Here is a 23902-nt window from a genome sequence, read left to right as displayed (position 1 = left end):
AAAGTTAGTACTCTCAAATGAATATTAATTTTCATGTCAAACTCAAATTAATACTCAAAGAAGTAAAAAAATTTAGCCGTAGTCACCTGCTCTTACAAAAAAATTATACTTTATTCAAGCCCAGCTGTAACATCACTAGTCTTTAAAATTTATTCTTTTTCTTTTTTTCTCACCAGAATGTCACTGTGCAGCAGCTGCCTCCACACACAGTCAGTTAACGTGGCTACACGGGGAGAGAATGGAGGGGTGTGACACCATAACCATTTTTTTAATCTTTAAAAAGCCTCAGGAAACAGTATGAAAAGCATAAAGACATTTGTGCAAGGAGCAAAACTCGCCTTTAGATAGAATTAACTTGTAATTCTATTTTAGTGATTTCCAAACTAGCATAGTCTTAGCTAAACTAAACTACACCCCGGACAAAGTCAGAATGACCTGGAATAGGGCACAGTCATGGGCAAATTTTAAACTTTCTCCATGCTATTCTACTGTGTAGCTAGGATGTACTGAAGGTACACATTCCACAGAAGTGACAACCTGGAGCTGATCCATATATTTTTGTATCAGGAGGATGATGCTATTTTCCAAACATACTTAGGTCTTCTGTAGGTATTTTGGATGGATTTTGTGGCTTTTCTTTGATGTGCTGAGTGAATGCCTGGGACGGCTACAACTGTGAGGATGAGCCTACCGAGCTGGAAAGAGTTTATTAGCATAGAAATAAATGAAGACTACCCAAATGAGAACAAGCAAAAGCTACATATTCAGAGTTCACTATAGCAAGGGAGTCAGCCACCAATTGTCTTTGGCACAGAGACTCAAAGGCGGCTGGGGCAAGAGAAAGCTTTATAGTGAATAAAAAGGGAAGGCTTAGGGTATGCCCTGATTAGAGGCTGTTGACAGAGGAAAGCTGTAGGCAGGCTCACTAGAAACAGGGCATCCTATGTGACTGATTTGTAGGTGTGCAAATTCGGCTTTCTCTGCCTTTGAAATTGCAGCTCAATACATAGTTGAAAACAGGGACACAAATTAGGGAAGCTCTAAATTATTAACCAAGTCCTGGCTCAAATCCAATTGCTACAGGGGTGATTGTCTGGCTTCCTGGGTTGGCTACTAGATAGTAGGTTGGCTTCTTGGGCTGGTTGCAGCAGGTTATGGGCTGGAGTTCTATTTTTGTACATAGTCTGGCAACTGTCCGTTTGTATAGTCAGTCTCTCACTGGGTAGAAGTCAGATGTGCATCAGAGACTGGATCTTGTGACATGCCAGGGCAGGGAGATGGGACTCTTGGAATCCTGAAACTAGATCTGAATAATAGAAATAATAGAATTATAGAAAAAATGGGTCTGTGCTTAGAGAACAATACCATCGCCTAACTTTTGGATGAAATCTTGCCTTGTACACAATATTTTTGATATTTGTTAGCATAACTCCACACTTTCTTAAATTAGTTGATGATTTCCAATTTCAACTAGTTGACAATTTCAATAATATAGATTGGAATAAAGCATTTTGTTTAAGGAAATAGATTTATTGAAGGGAAAGGCATTCTTTAATCTTGAATCTGCCAATAGAATATTTAGATTAGGTCTAAATAAACTTTATTTATTAGTTTTCTGAATAGACTGAGATTCTAACATTTCCAAAGCTCCCTGTCAATTGTTCCACCCCTGCCTCTACTATATGGAATTTTTAAAGTTTCTGAGCATGGTTGATATCTAGTATACTCTGTCCCACCCTATCTCATCCTGTCCCATCCTACCCTCTCCTTCACTAATGAATATTCCTATAGGAAACGTGATTCATTAACAGGCATGCAACCGATTTTGGCAGGGCTTGCAAATAACAGAGAAGGTTGTTTTTACTCATTGGCAACAAGCTGAATGCTACTAGTAATCAGCCCTTTTTTTTTTTTTTTTTTTTTTTTGTCGAGTATATTTTATATAAGCAGTACTTGCTTTAACAATGTCCTGCCTCAGCATAGGAGCTCTGTATCCTTCGGTAAGTTATTTAACCATCGCGTCCCTTCCTCTTTGATTGTCCAATGGAGTTAATGGTATCAAGTAGTATAGAGTATTTATCAGGATCAAATGAGTTAATACATGTAAAGCACTGAAAACATAAGCAGCCAATAATATATATACCTATTATCTTAGTACAGGTAGTATTACACAGAGATTAAGAAAATTGAATTACTTTTATTAAAAACCGAACAGCTTTTACTTACTTGAGGAGTATGCATTAAAGCCCTTTATAAAATTAAATTAAATTACTTTTGATTGAGCTATATTAAAATACTTTCAATATAGCTTGCATCTTTATTTGTAAAAGGCTACTGAAATTTTTCATATATACAATTTGCCAGAGATCTAATTTATCATTGTCTTTTTAATGACAAGGGTTTTTCTCTTATATGAAGAGTAAATGATGAGTTTTGAGCTATTGACTTGAAAGCTATAGATTCTGTCTGTGTGTGGTGTGTGTGTGTGTGTGTGTGTGTGAGAGAGAGAGAGAGAGAGAGAATGTTTCAGCACAAATTAGGTAACTTTTTTCCCCTAATAACATGAATATTTTAACAAAATTAATTGAAACTTCTCACATGTAACAGTGTATAGAATTTTTTTTTTTTTTTACAAAAAGACTAAAAACTATAGTTTCACATTTCCAACTTTATATCAAGGTTAATGTGGAAATTCTAATATCACCATTGAAAAAGTTGAATGAAAAGTAATATAATTTTGGAACGACAGAGAGTAAACATGATGTTCATTTCTTCTTCTAACAGAAAAAAAAAAACACAACCAAACATGCCCGGCTACCATTTTAGATTGTACAAGCCTTCCTCCTTGATGACTGTATTTTTAAATTTCACTAGTGACTGTGAAATTTCCTGTGCTTTCCTGTGCTCCTCTTACCTGGAATGTGCCTTTCCCACTGCTCCCCCCACCCTCCTGTCAAAAATTTCTTCTTTATTAAGGGTTATCAAACCGTTTCTGGTTGCCACCTGGGTCGGCTCTGGTTGGGACAGCGCAGTTCACTACTCACAGTGATTGGAACTGGGTGAGGGGTGGGGTGGAGAGTGGGAGCTGAGTCCCAGCATGCAATGCAGTGGCTTGAAGCCTGGAGGGAGGCCATTCCGGTGCCTCATCCTTCCTCTCTAGGAGAAGTGGGATGCAGGCTGGATCTCTCTTGCTGGGAGATAGTCAGCATTATCCTTCCCTTGTGCAGGTGACAGGGGTATAATAAGCAAAGCTGGTATCCAAGAAGGCATCAGTCTCCCAGAGGCCCAGCCTAAAAGCTGGAGAAGGCAGCAAAGGATTTCCAACTTTCCTTCTAATGTTAAGAGATAGTGGAGGGGAGCCAGGAGCTAGGAGCTCGGGGCCTCTATGCCAGGGGTCCCCAACATTTTTGGCACCAGGGACAGGTGCTCCTATGAGAATCTAATGCCTGATGATCTGAGGTGGAGCTGAGGCAGTGATGCTAGCACTGGGGAGCGGCTGCAAATACAGATAAAGCTTTGCTCACTTGCCTGCCACTCACCTCCTACTGTATGGCCCAGTTTCTAACAGGCCGTGGACCAGTACTGGTCCAAAGCCTAGGGCTTGGGGACCCCTGCTCTACACCAATGCAAAGCAAAAACTGAGCAGAACCAGAGCAAGCGGCATACACATGCCAGTGAGGAGCAGGAAGGAGAGAGTTGAGCAGGCTGCAGCACTGGAAGAGAGTCGGGGGTGAGGCAAGAGCCACAGCCTGAGCTGTTGTTCATCTATTCAGAGAGGGGTGCCTCAGAGTGCAAGGGTCTTGGCCTAGCCTCCCCACTCCACAGCTGGTCCAGGCTCTCCCTGCTTGGAAGTTTCTGTTGTGTGCCATCCTTTGGACGTTTGTAGGGGTGGGTGCTAAGGTGGAAGTTAGTAATTGTACGTTATATTTTTACATATGTAAATCACATATATTTAATACTGTATCTATGTTGTATATATAATATAGAATAATGTGTAGTGTTCTATATATTATTATATGCATATATTATGTGTATTTAATATTATGTAAGAGTTGTACTATATAATGTAACATTATATAATAACTATATTATATACATATACTATATAGTATATTTACACATGTGTATTAATGTACATATAACATGCAATATGAAATATTCATACATATAAATATATATACAGTTATATGTACAATTATATAATGTATATGTATTTCACATATATATGTGAAAGTACATTCATATATATACATATATTATTAGTAGCAATGCATATATGTATATAATATGTGTGTGTATGTATGTATGTATGTGTGTGTGTGTGTGTATATATATATATATATATATATATAAATAAAACTATGTTCCTACATATTTATACAAAGCTTCCATACAATAAGTGTTTATGTTGTCACTTATGATTTGATGGCCAACTTAAAATTTATATAGGGTCAGCTTATATACATTATATATGTACATGTATACATTATAATATGCATATGTATATTGTAATATATGTATATTATAATACATATCTGTATATATGCATCATATATATAATTGTAACTCATATACAAATATTGTACATATACAAATATATGTATATAATATAGTGTATACTATTATATAGGTAATATATGTACATATATATGTCCCTGGTAAAGAGACCTGGATGGTATAATAATCTGATATAGTACATAAGTAAAAAACAATACAATTATGTTTTGAACTGAAATAGTATGTTATTTCAGATTTGAAAGCTCCTTACTTAAATGCCTATATATTTATGCTTCTGGATGATGATTGTATGCACTCTGAAAATCTGTAAATTAGAGCTAATAACCATCGAAATTTGAGAGGAAGCTGAGAGTTTAGGCTGAGAGATTAGTTCATAAGACTAGCTTACTGGGTTGCTTTTTCTGGAGACTAGAACAGAGTTTCTCAACCGCTACACTATTGATGTTTGGGACTGGATAATTCTCTGTCACAGAAGGCTGCCTTGTGTACTGTAGAATGTTTAGCAGCATCCCTGGCCTCCCCCAACTAGATTCCAATAGCACCCCTAAGTCGTGATGGCCAGAGTGTTTCCAGGTATTTTTCAATGTCCTTGGGGGGCAAAATCACCCCCAGTTGTGGTTCTCGGCTTTGTAAGACCAGACCTACATTATTTTGTGTTTACTGGTGCAGCCAGGGAAAACTGGTTTTCTGGAATTAAATTCACAGGAGATGATAATTCAGAATTTCATTTCATTGTCCAGAGGGAAATATTCCTTTTACTCATGCTAGACTCATTATTGCTGTCTGAGATCCCCCTCCCTGGTATCAAGACTATTGAAGATCAAATTGGTAATAAACAAATAGCTTGGCAGAGCTGGAAATGGAATACAGAACTTCTTGAGAGGTATTTTATTCATGCCATGGTGTCTGATGAAATTCCTATACTCTAAAACTAACGAAATAATCATTATGGTCATGGTGTTCTTACATACTGGATTCTACACCCCAACACACTCTGTAAATATCATGGTCCCACCACAGTGAGATTAACAATTTAAACAAATTCTGTGTCTCAATTACCTGATATGTAAAATAAAAATAATATTAGTACTTCAGAGAGAAGTGGTAAAGATACTATGTGGGGAATGGTTGTAAGCTCATAGTCCAGGGTGCTCACTAAACATGGGCTAGTTATTATTTAACTTCTACATAAGAATAATTTTAGAATATTTTATCGCTTATAGTAAAGAGTAATAATGCCACGTAACACCATTCAGGCCAACAACCAGAAGTTTCCCAAACACCAGGAGCCCCTCGTCTGCCTCCCCATTCATTTCCCATGTCACATGTCCCTCTTCCCACAAATGGAATAAGTGCCCCTTCTCTTATTTTAATCCCATTCTTTTTAAGCTAAAAATAGAACAGTATTGATTATCAATTTATAGTGGCAAAAACAAATGAGCAGTAAATGTATGCCCTCTAGAGAGACTTTACTAGAGGCATTTTGCATCCAAAAAATTGATTAGAATCTGCATAATTGATTGTGAATTTCAGTTAAATACTCTTTTTTTTGTCACATTCTGAATACTGATAACAATTCAAAAATGACTGTTCTTCTGGTAAACACATACACATAACACACATACACACAGATAAAGCACTCTGTAGTACATGCAAACACACAGTTTCCACAGTGTTCTAAATTTAGCATTGGTTGTTGCTTGTGATAGAGCATAATCAGAATTTTCTTCAATACTCCATGGATTGTCTTTTAATGTCTACACTCCTTAATGCCTGAATTACAACTAGACTAACAGTGTCAGTACTTAAGCCTATCAATAGACATACAGGAACTGTGGGCCAGTTATCAAGTCCGTCTTAAGAGTTAGCTAAAGAATTTAAGGTACGAAATAAGAAAAAGTGGACTTTAAATGAAAATGAGATGATCTTAAAAAAATAAAATGTTATCTTAGGCAAATTCTTGCAAAAAGCATTCAAACATTAAGCTGGTAAATTTTTACTTATCATTTATATTTTAGGCATTTAGCTTGAAAGAAAACATTTCAAATAGCAGGACTACAGAAAAATATTGTAGTTTGAATATTTAAGCAGTAAAACTGCTAGTGACTAAAAGACTATGTTCAAGCAGAATAAGCTTCTGAAATTTCAGAATGATCTAGATAATTCCAAGATTAATTTAATTTAAATTAAATTGCTTATTGTTAATTTAAAAATTGGGAAAATAACCCTTCGTGATTTTTAATTACCAATATGTGTTAATCCTAAATATGAGAGAAATATTTTTCTGCTTATAACCCAAATAAACAATTTAATAATTGTATACAATAAAGGATAAATACTTTAGAGATTGCATAGAATGAAGAATTAACTAAAATAAGCATGTATGGACATCATGGTTAACATGTGGCATATTTTATATTTTCCCCCTCTCTTTGTGCCTTATTTTTATCTTATATGTAATACACATAAAGGGATAGATAATAGGTATATACTTTCATTTATATTCTTATATACATATATGTATATATACACATATACACACATATTGCCTTCCTCCAGAAATAATCAACCATCCTGAATTTTATTGGTTTTCTTTCTTTGTTTTTAATAGTTTTTTAAAAAAATCATACATGTTCCCAGAGAACATATTACTTAGCTTTGCTTGTCTTTAAGGTTCTCAAAACTATGAAACATATGATTTTCTATAACTTGATTTTTTCATTAAAAATTTTGTTTTTAAGATCCAACCTGTATGTATGTGTGTGTCTCTGTGTGTGTGGGTGTAGTTCATTTTTACTGTTGAGGGTTCTTTCATTTTGAAAAGTACTGCAATTTAGTGATCTGTTCTTTGGTCTTTGAATGTTTGAATGGTTAACGATTTTTTGTTATTATGAGCAATGTTGCTAGAAATTGCACATGTCTCCTGGGGAACAGATGCAAGACTTTCTCTAGGTCTGCTTTCTGACTGTTTTCTTTTCATGGAACACAGAAAATACTAGTATTTGTATCACATTTTTGGGTAAGAAGTCAGAGTGCCTTGAGACCAGTGGTTCATGATAGAGACATTTTCTCCAGGATTTAATACAGTTAAATTTATAAATCTTTTATTATATAAGTTTATTTATAAATTAGGTATAGTGATTTGGTACTTTTGTTTTTTATCAGCAGATTTGGTGGAATATGGAGTACGGAAAGTTCAAATATACAAATTGTTTTTTAAAAGTAGTTGCTCAAATTTACACTCCACTAGTTGTGTGTTAGAGCTTCTCTTGGCCCACATTCTCTGCATGATCTGGTGTTGTCAGACATCTTAAATCTTGATAATCTACTTTTTTTTAGATACTATTTGTAAAATAGTATCTAATCGTAGACTTGATTTACACTTCTTTTTACTGATGAGTGTGAGCTTGAATTTATATTGGTTCTGTTCTGTGAACTCTTTGGTCTTGGTTTGTGCCATTTTTCCTAATGTGTTTTCTAATTGATTTAAAGGTACTTTTTGTTTTTCTTTATTTTATTTTATTTTATTTTATTTTATTTTTTTCTTAATATGGAATGCAACTTGTATACTGTTTCACAAGTATTTTCTACATGTTGATATGTTTCTCTTCACTTAACTTTAGGCCACCATAAGTTCTTAATTTAATACAGTTAAATTTATAAATCTTTTCTTATATAAGTTTATCACTGTAAATTAGGTATAGTGATTTGGTACTTTTGTTTTTTGTTAAATAACTTTTCTACCTCAAGATAAATCATTTTTCTATGAAGTTTACCTTCTCCTTTTTCATATTCTCTTGTCTTGAAGTACTTTTTCTTTTCTTACTGAACTTAATAGACCTATAGGAGAATACTGCATATAAGCAGTGGGCATATTGTTAGAGATCCTAGTTTTTCTTATTTTTATTTTGTTCGTTCTGTCTGTGGAAGCCAAGAAAGCTATCAGCACTGTACTAATTTGAATGTGGATTTTTTTTTCCCCTTTGGCAGATGATTGCGATGAGCCTCTGGTGTCTGCTTTGTCTCAGGCATCATTTAGCAGTTCATCCGAGCTCTCTAGCAGCCACGGTCCTGGATTTGCAAGGCTAAATCGAAGAGAAGGTAAGTCTTCTTTTTTCCCTCCAATTAGTTCAGAATGAATCTCATTAATTTTCCATTCTCTAATAAAATCATTATAAGTGATATATTGTAAAAGGAAGTAACTATCTAAATAAGCAAATGGCGGAAACTCGTGGGATGTACATGACGTACGGATTGGGTCTGGAACGGCAGAGAGTTGCATTCCATTTTAAAATTCTGTATTATCAGTTCAGCACCTAAAGAGTTGAATTCCTTCAAGCTTTATAATGTATCCTATAAAACAAACTTTTCTACAACAATACAGATGATCCCTGACTTACAATTGTTCGACTTATGATTTTTGACTTTATGATGGTGCAAAAGCAATAGGCGTTAATTTTTCCCCCGGCTAGAGATATGTTATATGATACTGTCTTGTGATGCTGGGCAGTGGCAGTAAACCAAAGCTCCCAGTCAGGCTGCAATCACAAGGTTAGACAACTGATACTCTGCTGTGTATTGTGTTGCCAGCGGTTTCTGGATATTGTGTTCTGAGCATGTTTAAGGTAGGCTAGGCTAGGCCATGATGTTCAGTAAATTAAGTGTATTAAATGCATTTTTGACTTATGATATTTTCAACTTGTGATGGGTTTTTCAGAAGGTAACCCCATTGTAAGTCAAGGAACATCTGTATACAAACATTATGTGTACAGTAGCCATGAAAATTTAATTAGCTCTCTGTTTCGAGATAAGGAAGTTTGCAAGAAGTAATTTTAAAAGTTGCTAGTTATTTAAAAATAATAAGCTCCCGATGTGTTTAATTCACAGTGTGGATGACATGATTTACTCTCCTGTTGAGGAATGGGAACTCAATCAGCTTTCATGCTCCTTTAGGAATTCATATTGTTGACTCTTTGGTTGTGTTTGATTGCTTGAATATGTTTAAGGGAAAGTGCAGATAATTAAATGGCAACTTGCTGTAGATATAAGAGAAAATTTCAAAACTTTTTGTACTTAGAGACAGAATGTCATCATGGTTCATATTACTTTCATAATACGCTAAGGCAAAAACCATCTGTGCATATACTCTATGGGAAGAGGCTTGGCAGTACTAAAACGGAAAACATTTTTAACAACCATAAAACACAAACACAGAAAACATTTTTAACAACCAGAAAACAATAGACACTGACATCATATATTATTAAAATTGTGATTAGCTCATTTACTATCCCTTTCGTGCATGCCATATGTCAGATATTTCTAATTTTACTCCTTGATGTCATCCTTATTGCTGCCGTTTAACGTTCGAGTACATTGAACACTGGACATAACAAATAGGTCATGTGTGCTTGTGTGTGTGTGTCTGTGTTTTGTCATCTGGCACACATTATAAATATCTAAAATGTTAGCATGATTTTGAATTTAAGTTTATTTTAAAATTTTATCTCATGTTACTTGAGACAATTACTTATGTGCGTTCCATTTTTTTTTATTGTGTATAATTGACATGACTTATGTATGTTTCTGGGTGTGAGAATATCAATAGAGAGTAATCACTGAGATCTTTGCATCAAATGGGGAGTTTGGGGGCCTAGAATATGTTTGTGTCCATGATGCTCGTCTGTTACTTTTATTTGTCTTGTGATGAGAGTTATTGGTCACTCTGAACTATCTCTCCCTATTTTCCATTCTGACTACCTTACTGACCACAGGCAAGTGGGCTCTCCAAGCCCTCTGAGGGCCAGTACAGAGCCCATGGTCCTCCCAGTGGGGATGCTGCCATCACCACACTGACCTCAGCATGGAGTGCATCTTGTGCTCCTTTTTAAAATAAAACATTTACCACCACTCCATTTGGATAATAAAAACTTTCATAGGGTTTGGCCCTTGGAAAGAGATATAAAATGTAATTTAACTATTTACCTTTATTTCATTTGTTGAGTTTCAATAAATCACAAAAAATGTATATGTTATTAATTGGATCAAATCATATTTTTCATTAATTTATATACTCATCGGAAACCTTCATCAGTGGGACTCATTTTCATTCTTAATTCATTTCTATGGTGAAAAACAGTATCAAACTTCATGAATCTCATTTGCATGTTAATGAAACAGAAACAAAATAAGATCATTTTAATTATCTTTTGCTAGTTGTCAACCTACTTGATTACATTTTTCTTTTTTATTTAGTTTTCTTTTTTTCCTATTAATTACATGAAGTGTTCACAGAGTTTGAGTGATTTATAAAAGGCTACATATTATTTCTCGTATGGCAATATTCCTTGTAGTATTTAGATCAGGCTGTGGAAGGACATTCAGCCAAGTCAGCAGGTCATGTATAAATAAACTAAATCAGCAAATAAAAGTCCCAGTGTCTTAGGAGCACAGGTATGGTGACTTCTTTCCTGTAGAATCTGGAAAACTTAGAGCCAAATATTGATAGGCAAGAAATGAGGAATCAAGTTCAATAACCCAATGCTTTCCATCTATGAAATAAGAACTGTGAAAATATCGAGGCCTTTGAATGGGGAAGGAGATTGGGAAAAGACTTAAAGTTTCTATTCCTACCAGCAGGGAAGAAAAAAAAATTAACCTGTTTTGGAGGAGGCATTTGAATGTGACCTTATTAGGACATGGAGTTTGGGCAGATATGATCAAGTTAAGAAAAGGTCATATAGGCTTAGAGTGGGCTCTAAATAAGCCCTTATCAGGAGAATGAGATTTAGAGACACACAGACACAGAAAAGGCAGATAGAAGGAGGCCCTGTGAAGACAGAAGAAATTGGAATGATGTAGTTATAAACCAAGAAAAGTCATGTGTTGCCAGCAACTAGCTACCAGAAGATAGGAAGAGGCAAGGAAGTATTCTTCTCTAAAGCCTACAGGGAGTGTGAGCCTGCTGACACCTTGACTTTGAACTTCTAGCCTCCAAACCTGTAAGAGAAAAAATTCTGTTCTTTTAAGCAGCTCTGGAAAACTGGTACAAGTGCCACTGAGTGAATGGCTTCATTTTCATAGCTCCTTTACACTAGGAAGATGCATCTCAATTTGAACCTGACAGAGAAGTATAATCCAAACTTAACTGTAAACAACACAAACAAAAACTAATCACTTGCTAACACTGGCTATATAATGACATTAAATCGCTCTCTGCCTTTATATAATATTTTTATTGTTGTAGCTTCTGTATAGTTTGAATTATAACAGGCAACTTACATTTTACTATTGTCATAGAGTTCAAATAGGTTCTCGTGCACTGTTTGATAGTCCAAGTGTATCCTTAAGACAGAATTTAAAGAAGCCACGTATGTAGAACTGTTCCTGAGTTACAGTGAAATCCTGATGAAAGTTTTTATTTTCGTGTACTTGAGAAACCTTGGAATTAGATTATTGCAAACTGACATACTTGTGTCTACAGGTAAAATAATAAAGCAGCAAATAAAATTATCATACACAGCAAGAATAAAATGTTTATAGGTGTGAGTGTAAACGTAGATGTGTATATGTGTTTAATAATATAGCAGAATGCTTCCATAACTGATAAATACAGCCATGCCTCATATTATTGTACTTTGTTTTATTATGTTTCACAAATGTTGTATTTTTTACAAATTGAAGGCAAGACTCTCCACCAGCAAAAAAGATTATGACTCGCTTTATTGCGGTGGTTTGGAACAGAACCCACAATATCTCCAAGCTATACCTTTTTACTCTCTTCTTTTCTGAAAGATCAAAGTATTTCCTGTGTTGCCATAAAGTAGAATATTTGTCTGTATTTTGCTATTATCTGTTTTTTTAAAACCAGAGCTAAGCCCTTCTACTCTAAATGCTTATAAAACAATGCTTTCCCCAGGCCTATAGGATCTGCTGTTAAAATCAAGCATCTACATGTGGAGAATTTAGTGTATTTGGTTAAGTGACAGAGACAGCTCTCATTCTTGGATGGACTTCTAGTAATAATCATAACATTCTAAGCAGAATCATTTGGCAATTCTTAGTGCCCTAACTCATTGTGCTTGTTCGCACACAACTATTATGCTTAAATTAAAATCCCAAAGATAAATTTCCAAGGTGTGCATGATATGTGTCAGTGCTTGAGAGGACAGATGAGGTGAAGGTTTCCTGTTGTTAAATATAGTGCATGAAAGCTTTATAATTATTACATTTAAAAATAATAACGTTAATATATTTAATGACCAATTCTTTATGATGAAAAGAATAAGAGATGAATTTTGTACAGGACTGAAAAAACTCAGGCCTAAGGAAAGGGGTGCCTTGTTGGCACGGTGATTATGAGTCTGAAATATGCCCGAGAGGTCCCCAAGACCAGAGGTGGGCAAGCTTCACTGCCTGAGGTGTAGAGTATTGACTACATTGGGGCTGGCCTTTTCTTGTAGAGTTTATTAGAGAACAAAAGATGCCAGCAGTTTATTTGCTTCTATTTCTACAGCTTCCCCATCATATAGGATCTGATGGGCTGAGTAAGGTCTTGACACCTCAATAATTACTTGAATTGCAAGGATCCCGCACCTCCATGCTGATTCAGGCTGTGGCACAGGACTTCTTATTAGCTGTGCCTGATTTTTCTGTCTTGTGTAGTAATTTATATCTGGGATTAGGAGATGTACAATTCTTAAAATTGAGTTGAGAGCTCTTAAACCTGACTACATCCCTGAATAGTCAGATTCCTGAGAGTCACCCCTGTGATCACAGAACACATACTTTCTCCAACACACTTGAACTTCAGCTAACCTGCTCTACGTCTCTGTTTTGCACTCTCTCCAGAGGATTATAAAATTTTCAGTGAAGAGCAAACACTTCGGCATTAGACATATCTGGGATCAATTCACCATTTCTGGGGTTGAATCATGCCACTTCTTACTTATTTAAGGACAGGAAAAATATTTAACCTCTATGCTTTAGTTCCCTAATACGCTGTTGGAAGAATTAGTACTGAAATGGCATTGGTCTTATTGAAGAAGGTCACAGCACTGTCGTGTGGTCACAAGAATTTCAAAAGCCCAGTCCCAAGAGAATGTTAAACAGTTTGAAACTGTGTCCTGCCAATTAACCCCATTTTAGCAAACCTCAGAGGACCAAATTTATACATCGATTTATACAAAGGTAATCTCAGGGAATTCAGGCTTTCATATAACTCTGGTAAGAAGAGTCAATTTATTCCTGATTAATTACAAAGCAAAGCAGGTCAAAGATTTATAGTTACATTTTATATGTTCATTATTAAGTTGAAGTAAAGACGAAATGTTCTCATAAATCCTTAGTCAAAGTCTGTGAGCTAGGGTGTTCTGATGGTTTTATTTAAAATATTTTTACTTTTTTTTTGTAATTGGAAATTGGTTTGGAAAGTTAAAAAAAAAAAACTTCCTAGCATTTTGATAAAGGTGTGGAAAATGAAATTGCAGATCAATTTTATGGTCAGTAGTGTGTCACTTGTGCTTGTAGATTATATTTTGTGTACTGGCCTTGAGAGGGTGAAATAAAAATGAGTGAAGATTTGTATCTCCTTTCTCGATATGCTTGTATCCTATATTCATTAAAGAAGAGAGTTGGCTCTCACTTCTGAGATTAATATAGAATCATTTCTGGTCTATCGATTCATTTGAATTAATAGCAGGGATGATTGTCCATCTGACCCTTTGGTTCTCTCTTTACTTTGGGTGTTGCTCTCCTGTCTGGGTCCCCTTCCTTGAGGCTATGTTCCACTCTCTTCTAATCCCTGTCTCTGGCGTGTTGGCACTTCCTCTGTCTTACCCTTCATCGTCCTTGCCGTCCCTGTAGCATACTTCCTTTCGCTCTGAATCAATCTGATAATGTAATATGAGTGAATGTGCCAACTAGCCAATCCTAAGTATTTTATAATGATAAAAAATGTTGGTTTTGGAATCATGAAAACTAGATTATAATACGAAACTGTGGGTGGCCCTGGGGAAATGGCGTTTCCTCTCTTTTTTCCCTTTCCTATAAATGTATGTGGTTGTATTTGAAGATTTCTAAATTCTATGACAATGTGCTCTTTTTATTTGTCATATTCTATAGGCAACGTCTTTTCTTTATGACTCACTCGAATAATGGACATTTTGAAAGCATGTGAATGAGTGAAATTGATCCAGAAAGAAAGAAAGAGGAGGACTTTGAGGCAGATTGTCTTCTTAACTTCCCTCAAACTAAGCTCCTGGCTTAGGAAATGTATTCAACTATATAAAATCTAGGAATTCAAATTATAAATATGAGCCTACTAAAATTGATACAATGACTCAAATTTGGTCAATTAAAATATATTCGTAAAATTAAAATTTATCAATAATACCTAACTTAGATTTCTTTGTGTATATCTAATATTTTTCACAATACTGAGTAGGAAAATGTCACATGTTGGTACAGTGCGTAAACTGAGTTAAGTAATCAGGTGGTGTCTTAGGTTGGGTTCTTTCAGGAGCAATCATCAGGGACTGATGATTGAGGTGCCAGTGCTTCAGTAGTGGGTAACTCCTAAGAGAAAACATTGAGGGAGTGGAAGAAGCAGGATAAAGAAGGGGAAGAAACCAAACCAGTCCACGTACAACCTGGTTGTCCAGGAAACTCTGGATGATAGCGTTTTACCTAAGACTTTGTCTCACCTCCTGGTCAAGGAACCGAGTCTAATAAGGTGGCTGTCTGTATGATTAATTTAGAAAAGTTAGTGTCTTCGTCAGCTTGGGCTTCTGTAACAAAATACTGTTGTCTGAAACAACAGATGTTTATTTCCTACAGTTCTGGAATCTGGGGAGTGGAGATCAAGGTGTCAGCAGATTTGGCTCCTGGAGAGAGCCTACTCCTTGGCTTCTCCTGCTGTGTGTGTGTGGTTTTTCCTTGGTCTATGCATGTGGAGAAAGAGAGAAAGATCTCTCTCTCTTCTCCTTGTAAAAGCACAAATCCCATTGTGAGGGTTTCACTCTCAAGACCAAATCTGAACTTTATTACCTCCAAAAAGTACCAAATACCATCTCATTGGGAGGTGACGGCTTCAGCAGATTAATTTTGGGAAGACACAGACATTCAGCCCATAACAGTTAGTGGCATTTCTACAAACCAACTAGAAAGTGTTAACTGCTTGAAGATATCTGAGAGAAACCAAGATAGTCAGGCTGTCAAGGGCAAAGGTTCTGGAGAGAAAGGAAATACTATACAGTGAGCCTGACATTTTCTGCACCAAATAACAGAGCTTCAAAACGTACAAAGAAAATGGACAGAAATAATAGGAGAAATAGACAATATAAATTGAAACACAGACCATAGCGAGTGGTAGCTTATTGAAGAATTAGCTACAAAAAAGCAGTGGAAACACAGAAGATTTTAACAGCAAAGTTAACAAATTTGACAAGATATGTAAATATGTAATTTGTATTTTAATGTGTTACAATATAAAACTCTGCCTCCAGCAATTCCAGAAGACACATTCGTATCCAGTGTACCTAGAATACTTAAATTTATTCTGGGCCATAAACAGTATTTCAACAAATGTCAAAGGATTTGAATCATATAGAGTAAGTGTCCTGGGTACAGTTGAATTAAGCTGGAAAACAATAATTAAAAATATTTAAAAACTCAGAAAGGTGTGGAATTTAATTAATACACTTCTCCAAAAGAAATCTCAATGGAAATTAGACAACATTTTAACTCAACGATAACAAAATACTATAGGTCAAAATTGTGAGCTGCAGCTTAGACCATATTGATAGCCTTAATTATGTGTATTACAAAAGAAGGAAGGCTAAATATTAATGATTCATCCATTGCCTAATTTTTCAGTTTTTCAAGAAATTAGAAAAACAACAGGCGAAACCAAAAATAAGGACCAGGAGAGGGAAAAAAGTACATTAATTAATGAAATTGAAAACACGTAATACATATAATCAGTAAGACAAATATACTAAGACAATATTTTAACAAAATTCCTGCTAATAATTGTGAAAATTTATATGAATTGAAAAAATTATTTGAAAAACACAACCTATCAAATTATACCAAGAAGTAAAACAGAAAATTTAAATATTCCTGTCTGTTAAAGACAGTAAATCCATAATTTACATGAATTTACAGAGAAAACTGCAGGCTAAAATGCCTTCATATGTGAATTCTTCCAAATACTTTAAAGGAAGATATAGCTCTAATCATTCACTTTCTCTTCCACAAGACAAAAAAAAAAAAAAAGTCAAACTACTCCCAACTCATTCCATGAGACCAGCATAACCTTGATACCAAGCCCTATCAAGGACAAACAAGAAAGGAAAATTAAAAGCCACTCTCCCTCATGAATATAAATGCAAAATACTCTAAACAAAATATTAGCATACGGGTGTGAAGGGACTCAGCTCCAGAATGAGAATGCGCCCTGTTGGCTAGAATGTACGTGTGCTCTGAAAACATGGTGGCTGACAACCAAAGAAGCAGTGAAAGCAGGGGCTTAGAGCTTTCTCTCTGACACTGTGCTTAAGCATTCAGATCATCTTCCCCAGGAAAGGATTGAGCAGAAGTATGATAGCTAGCAGTAGAAAACCATCTTTTTTTTTTTGTATTCACTCATATTAGAGACTATTATAATTAAAAATGTGTTATAATCTATCACGGGGTTCCCCAACTGTGTGACCGGGGTATCGGTTGTGGGTTGTGGTCTGTTAGGAACAGGGGGCCGCACAGCAGGAAGTAAGCAGCAGGCAAGCGAGCAAAGCTTCACCTGTATTTGCAGCCACTCCCCAGGGCTAGCATCACCGCCTCAGCTCCACCTCAGATCATCAGGCATTCGATTCTCATAGGAACACCGATCCCTGGTGGCAAAAAGATTGGGGACTGCTAATCTATCAGACACTTGTTGAAGGACCCTTACATCTTTTCAGCCCTACTTCTTTCTCCAGCCAGTGTGGTAAGGACCAGCTTCCCATAGGTATTACAGGGCCTCTTCTTGGGCTTCACCACTTACCTGTGGCTTCCTGCTCCATAACTTCCCTGATGCTGAGGGATGATCTGCCTCAGGGAATCCTCGGGAATCATGAACTCTGATGGTAGGGTATGGGGTATGCCTATCTGTGATGCTAACCTCGACCAATAGGGGAGGAGGACCGATGGATAAAATCTTCCCTCTTTTGTTCTCAGGGTGGAAAGTTCTGGGATACATCTCATAAGACTGCTCAGAAGTGTTAAACTGCTCTTCTTATTCATACATTGTTCTTTTATTTATTTATTTATTTATTTTTGTCTTTCTATGTTCTCTTGTATCTCATGAGCTTCTTTAAGGTGATCATTTTAAATTCTTTGTTAGGCAATTCATAGATCTCCATTTCTTTGGAGCTGTTTACTGAAAGTTTATCAGTGTCAATTTGGTAGTGTCATGTTTGCTTGATTTTTCATGATCTGTGTAGCCTTGCATTGTTGTCTTTTCATTTGAAGGAGCATCATTGGGCAGGTCTCTGGACAGGCAGGATAGGTCTCAGACTGTGTCTGAGAGAGGCTGGAACAGACTCACAGGGCTGCTTCAGGGTCCACAGGGTCTGCAGGCCTGCATCTGGGGCATGGATGGGTGTGCCTCCTGCCAGGTTCCTGCGAGAGTTGGACTCTCCCCACACTGAAACACAGCATGGCTAGAGATGGATCACAAAAGGCAGCTTCAAGATTCATGGTCAGACCAAGATCAGCATGTCTGCCTTCAGGTCTCCTGCCAGGTCCCTGCTCAGCAGGACTCTTCTCAGACTGTGGCAGAGGGGAGCTGGAGCTAGGTCACAGGGCTACTTCAGGGTCTGCAGTTGGATCAAAGTAGGCACAGGTGGGTGTGTCTCCCTCGCTGTGTCCTTGAATGGGCAGGACTGCTCCGGGACTGGAACTGGGCTAGGTTACAGGACCACTTCAATATCCACAGTCAGACCAAGGCTAGAGGGCCCATCTCTGCAGGTAGGAACTGGCTTGTCTCCCAGCAGGACCACTCCCTGAAGGCAGCTGTGAGGGGCTGGAGCCTAGTTATGGGGCCACTTTATAATCTGCAGTTGGACTGAGGTCGGGTGGCCTGCCACGGGGACACAGAGGAATGTGTCTTCTGCGTGGTCCCTGAGTAGGCAGAACTGTTCCCGGACCATAGCTTGGACAGAAATGGGTGGGCCTACCTCCAGGAGCATAGTCAGGGGTGTTTCCTGGTGAGCCCTTGGGAGGGCGGGACTATTCTCGGTCTAAGGCTAGATCTCAAAGCTCCCACAAGGGCACTTTTGTCCGTGAATGGCTGCCAATTTTTGTTGCTGATGGGAATATGAGCTGGAGACTTCCTATTCTGCCATTTTGCTGACATCACATCTATCTATCTATCTATCTATCTATCTATCTATCTATCTATCTATCTATCTATCTATCAATCATCTATCATCATCATCTATCTACCAGCTCTGTAATTTTAAATCTTTTGCCATAGATTTTCTTATTTGATTTTTAACTGTAACCCTTTTGAAGGCTGCCCTATAGAAGTAATTACGTGAGAAGAAGATGTAGAACAATGACACGATTTTATAAGGACTTTTCTGTTTCTTCTCAATAGGACTTTGTGTCAGATATCTCCCTTAGTGGGCATTGTTAGGGCCTTACAGGTCTAATTAAGTAGAAAGCTAGACTAAAATCACATCTAAGTGATTTGAGGATTATTTATTATTTTTCTCTTCTCTTTATAATCCATTTTTTTAAAAAATTGACATTTAATGAATATTAACAGTAGAAAATAAAAGGGACACATAAAATTGACTATGTAATTGGCCATGTAAAATATAACTGATTTATTAGACTATATAAAAATATCTGACTGTACAAAAATGAAAAACAAGGTCAGAGACTCCATGCCAAAACATGAATGTTTATGTGGGTTTTCCCAAAGCCTCATCCTTGACCTTGGCATTGTGCATGCCCTCTCTGACTGAGCCAGTCCACCTCCAAGGCCTCAGGAGGAGGCCTGTGCAAACATCTCCTACATATGTGCTGGAGGAGAAACATGTCTAATAATCTCCTTTCTTGTATTTTCAACTGCCTGCTAAAATTTTCCAGCTGCCTGCAAGATGTCTTCATAAAAAGCTCAACATATCGTAAGTTAAATGTATCACCTCTAAACCAGCTTCTACTTGTAATTTTTTTTTTTTCTGGTTCCTGGTGATTATCTTAATCACCATGGCTTAAATTCACAGAATCATCTTTTATTTCTCCCTTGGTTCCTCCTCCAGAAGATGATAAATTCTGTACATTTATGGCTTGCAGTCTCTCTATCTTATACTTCTTTTTTTTGTTGTTTTTATTACTACCACCCCAACGCAGTTCTTTGATTTCTAAACAATGCTATTTTAATATACCCATACCGGGTATTTGAGGCTTTCCTTAATAAAAGTAATTTTAGTTGTACACCTGAAACTAATATAATATTGTATGTCAAGTATATTTGAGGCTTTCCTTAATAAAAGTAAATTTTAGTTGTACACCTGAAACTAATATAATATTGTATGTCAACTATACTTTAATTTTAAAAAATTAGAGTACAGTCATGACCTTATTTTTTGCCTGCTTAGACTTTCAATGCCCTCTCCATGACATGTATGGGTGTTTGTGAGTATGCTTCTTAAGTCCAGCTAGTATTCTGCAGTGGTTGAGCAGATAACTTGGTAGTTTCAAAGATAAAAGAATTAACAAATCATAAACTTTTCAGAAATTAAACTATAAGATAATTTAAGAATTGTCTATCATTCACTGACAGAGTATGGTTTCTCTTAACTAACCTATCCTTGCTTAGTTTGCATGCTATTACTGATATTTACTAGATTTATTCTTTTGCAGTTAGTGCAACATTGTATTAATTCTATGGTTAGTAAAAATATATAAAGGTTGATGCATCATTGATGCGTAAAAGCATAAAAGAAATAAACTTACAAGAAATAGAATTCAGAATACATTGTAAACATAAGGTGCGACCAGAATTTTAGCATGAAGAATAAAACATGTGAGCCAGGAAACGTGAATATTTGAATATGGTGATTTCATACAAGCATCTAAATAAGAAAAATGCTGCATAGACAAAGCAAAGGTATGGATTTACTAGACAAAGATTTTAATCAGCTCTCTTAAATATGCTCGAATTGCTAAAGGAAACCTTGGACAAAGTGCTAAAGGAAACAAGAATGATATCTCAATAAACAGAGACTATCAATAGTTGCAAATTATAAAAAAGAACTAAACCAGTGATTTCCAATGTAAATGTTATGATTTTATTCTATAAAGGAAAAGAATATAAGTAAATATGCATAAAAAGTGCACTCCTAATGGCAAAAACTCATCTTGTTACTAATAACGTTTGGGGAGCAAAGTAAAACAAGCTGTTTGCCAAATTCCTCTATCAAAAGACACGATTACAAACTATATTTTTAGTGGCTCTGAATGTGGAGGAGTAACTTATGAGAAAATGTTAGTAGATTCCTGGTTTCTCCAATGTAAGAACTATGTTGATTTCTGAGTTTTAATCCTGCTCTTGCCTGTGTAAGACCAAATGCCAACCTTTCAGTCTGGTTAGAGGTAGAGGAGAAAGTTCTTTTCCTTATATTCAGGGTCATTTGGTCCGCCATGTTGTAGCTTGGAAGAGGCTGTGTATCTGGACCGAGGCGATGCTAGATAGACAACAGAAGCTTTGTTCACAAAGCACAGTGGCAGTCAGTGACATGTCTCAATATTACAGTGTTACCAAACTGAGGTCACTGGGGAGTGTGCAAAAAAAGGGTCAGTAGATTCTGCTTTTCTGCTTTAAAGTACACTGGTTGATGTTGGGAAAGGTTAGCACATAAATTCCTCTAATCAAGATGAAATAGAGACATTTTTAAAGACAATAATACCTCCTTTAGAGGTCATTTCTATGTGTGGTATAGTGTGAGGAGTGAAAATGGACATAATTTCCCAACTTGTCCTTTGTCTCCCTTCCCAGCTTAGATAGGCTTACACCACCCAATGCTTAAAGAGAAAGGGATCACTGCATAGCTGGGAACAAAGCGGGTATCTTTTAGGTCCGAAATGTAAATAATTTAAAAGGGGAAATGGCCAGCCTGAAAGAATTTTTTCCCCATACTCCACTGAGGGCAAGAGAGGAGAGTTTAGAAATGAAGGAAGAGGGTTAGACATGAGCAAGTAAGTGTAAATACTCATTTTTCCCTGAAGTTCTGTCCTCAAACTAAGTGTACAGTAGGAAGCTTCATTCACATTCAATGATCTGACTGTGAAAGGAGTGCTTAGGGAGGGCTCTTGGAGAGGAGACTACCTACTCCCAAGAGAAGTCACTAAATCATCTCATTCCTGCAATGCAGAAAGGGAAGTATGACAAAGACCCCACATCAGCCCCAGATGGCATGTGAGGAGAACCAAGAGCTACTGTGGGCACCAAGAAAGCATGCAGAAGTTAGAGAGTGAAGCGGTGAGTGTGGATAAAGTGTCACACCTGGATGGGAGGAAGAACAGCACAATGTTGGGATCAGGCATGTCCCAACTGACCTGTGACAAATCAACACAGAGCAGAGTGGAAGCTACTTGACTGTTGGGATGATTCATCACCCATGTAGATGACCATGAAGGGATCCCCCTCTCCACTGCGCTAGGACTAACCCCTGGGTCGGCGGGAAGGGAGGGTGGTTCCTGCAAGCATTTTGAAGCAGAAGGTAATAGAAATATAATCCTGAATTGCCCGAGTAATCCATGAATTGGACCGAGTTCCTCTGAAACGATTAGATCAATTATTCTACATCAGACAGGATAGGAGCTCAAGAGAGAAAATTAGATTGAGTTAGGAAAAAAAATGCAGTTTTCATACCTGAGGCTGTAACTGAGAAATTCATAACTCCAATATGATTCCAACTGCTTTGCTCAAGTAGCTTATCTGAGATACCATTAATAACCTGCTGTCTTGTGAGAGCCCACTGTGAGCAGCTCTCCCCGACTCAGCATCATCGGGTTGGGAGCTTGCAATCTGCTATGGAGGGAACGTTTACACCACAGGAATTGACAAATGCTATCAAAGCAGGACGTTTCCCCTTAGAGAACAACTTATTAAACACCTACCAGCATACCACTTACCTGAACTTATCTCTTATGAGCCAAAATATAATGATGTTGGGAAAAAGATATTAGAATTTCTTTTAAAAAATTGGACTGTGATGCAAAAGACTTTTGAACCAAAAGAGTCTGACTTGTTCCCAGTGCTTGATTGTTTGTTGCTTTTTAAAAAATGTATAAATATGATATTTTGGGTATTCACACTGCACATCATTTGTTTTTCTCAGTGGCATATAAATGTGAGTTAAGATTTTTTATTTAGTAAATATGAAAAGTGAGAACTTAAACCAACTGGCTGTGGAAGCTGCCCACACAGATCAAACTATCCATCACCAAGCTTGGTATAGCTTGGTAAAAGATTACAAATACTCTCTTCTTTTAAAACAATGTCAGTAATGACTCATATTATTAATGATCTTAAAATATTGCTTATTCTGTACATTTTAAATAGTGAGTGGTCTTTTTTTATTATTAATTTACCTAAAATTGGTGATTCACATGTGTGCCAAACACAAAACACACACTAAGCGATCCTCAGACGCTGAAAGTTTCTTCGGTCTGGCTCCACTCTCTTCTCCTGCCTTAATAACCACTGCCCTCTCCATGCCCCCTCACTCCCTTCAGTCCAATTACTGCCATCCTGAAAAATGCGCCTTGCATTTGTCTGCCCTCATGTCACTCCTCTGCTTCGGAGGCTTCAGCCCTTTATTTTGACCTTTCAAAATCCCACCGTAGAACCTACATGAAATATTTCTTTTTCCCTAATCACTCAGCCAGCAGTGATTTCCACATCCTAAACTTTTTTACTTTAGTTTCAGTTCCTGATATAATGCATGCCATCTGCTAATGTGTCGTCTTACTCTTTCATAAAAGATTAACTTCGGTGACGGCGGAAGCGACATCGTATGTGAAGAACAGGCTCTGGGGTCAAACTGTGTTTAGGGTTTTGCCTGATTTTATTACAACTCTGTGACCTCTCACAGATGATGTTATCCACCTTTCTCTTAGTCTATTCACGTCTAAAACTGGCCAAAAAAAAAAAAGTTTCCATCTAATAGGCTTATTTTGAGAATCAAATGAGTTAGGACAGTGAGGCACTTAGTACATTATGGAATACACAGGCGATTTTTATTTATAGCTAGTAGATCCAGAATCATTCTTAGCATTTCTTTTAATTATGCATAGGCCATTAGAAGTATCGATCACATTTTGGTTCAGG

The 23902-nt window shown here is 36.7% G+C and overlaps 1 protein-coding gene across 1 annotated transcript in view; it reads left to right on the top strand.

The window, feature by feature from the left end:
* The window catches only part of CNTNAP4 (contactin associated protein family member 4), a 222609-nt gene that overhangs the window by 29862 nt on the left and 168845 nt on the right, over window positions 1-23902 (top strand). The window contains exon 2 of the mRNA XM_039888850.1: window positions 8509-8619. Coding sequence (XP_039744784.1) covers window positions 8509-8619 — 111 coding nt within the window. The remainder of the gene's footprint in view (window positions 1-8508; window positions 8620-23902) is intronic.

This window comes from Pteropus medius, unplaced genomic scaffold, assembly GCF_902729225.1.
Source record: "Pteropus medius unplaced genomic scaffold, Ma_sr-lr_union100, whole genome shotgun sequence".
Lineage (NCBI taxonomy): Eukaryota > Metazoa > Chordata > Mammalia > Chiroptera > Pteropodidae > Pteropus > Pteropus medius.
This window is presented reverse-complemented; position numbering and strand designations above follow the sequence as displayed.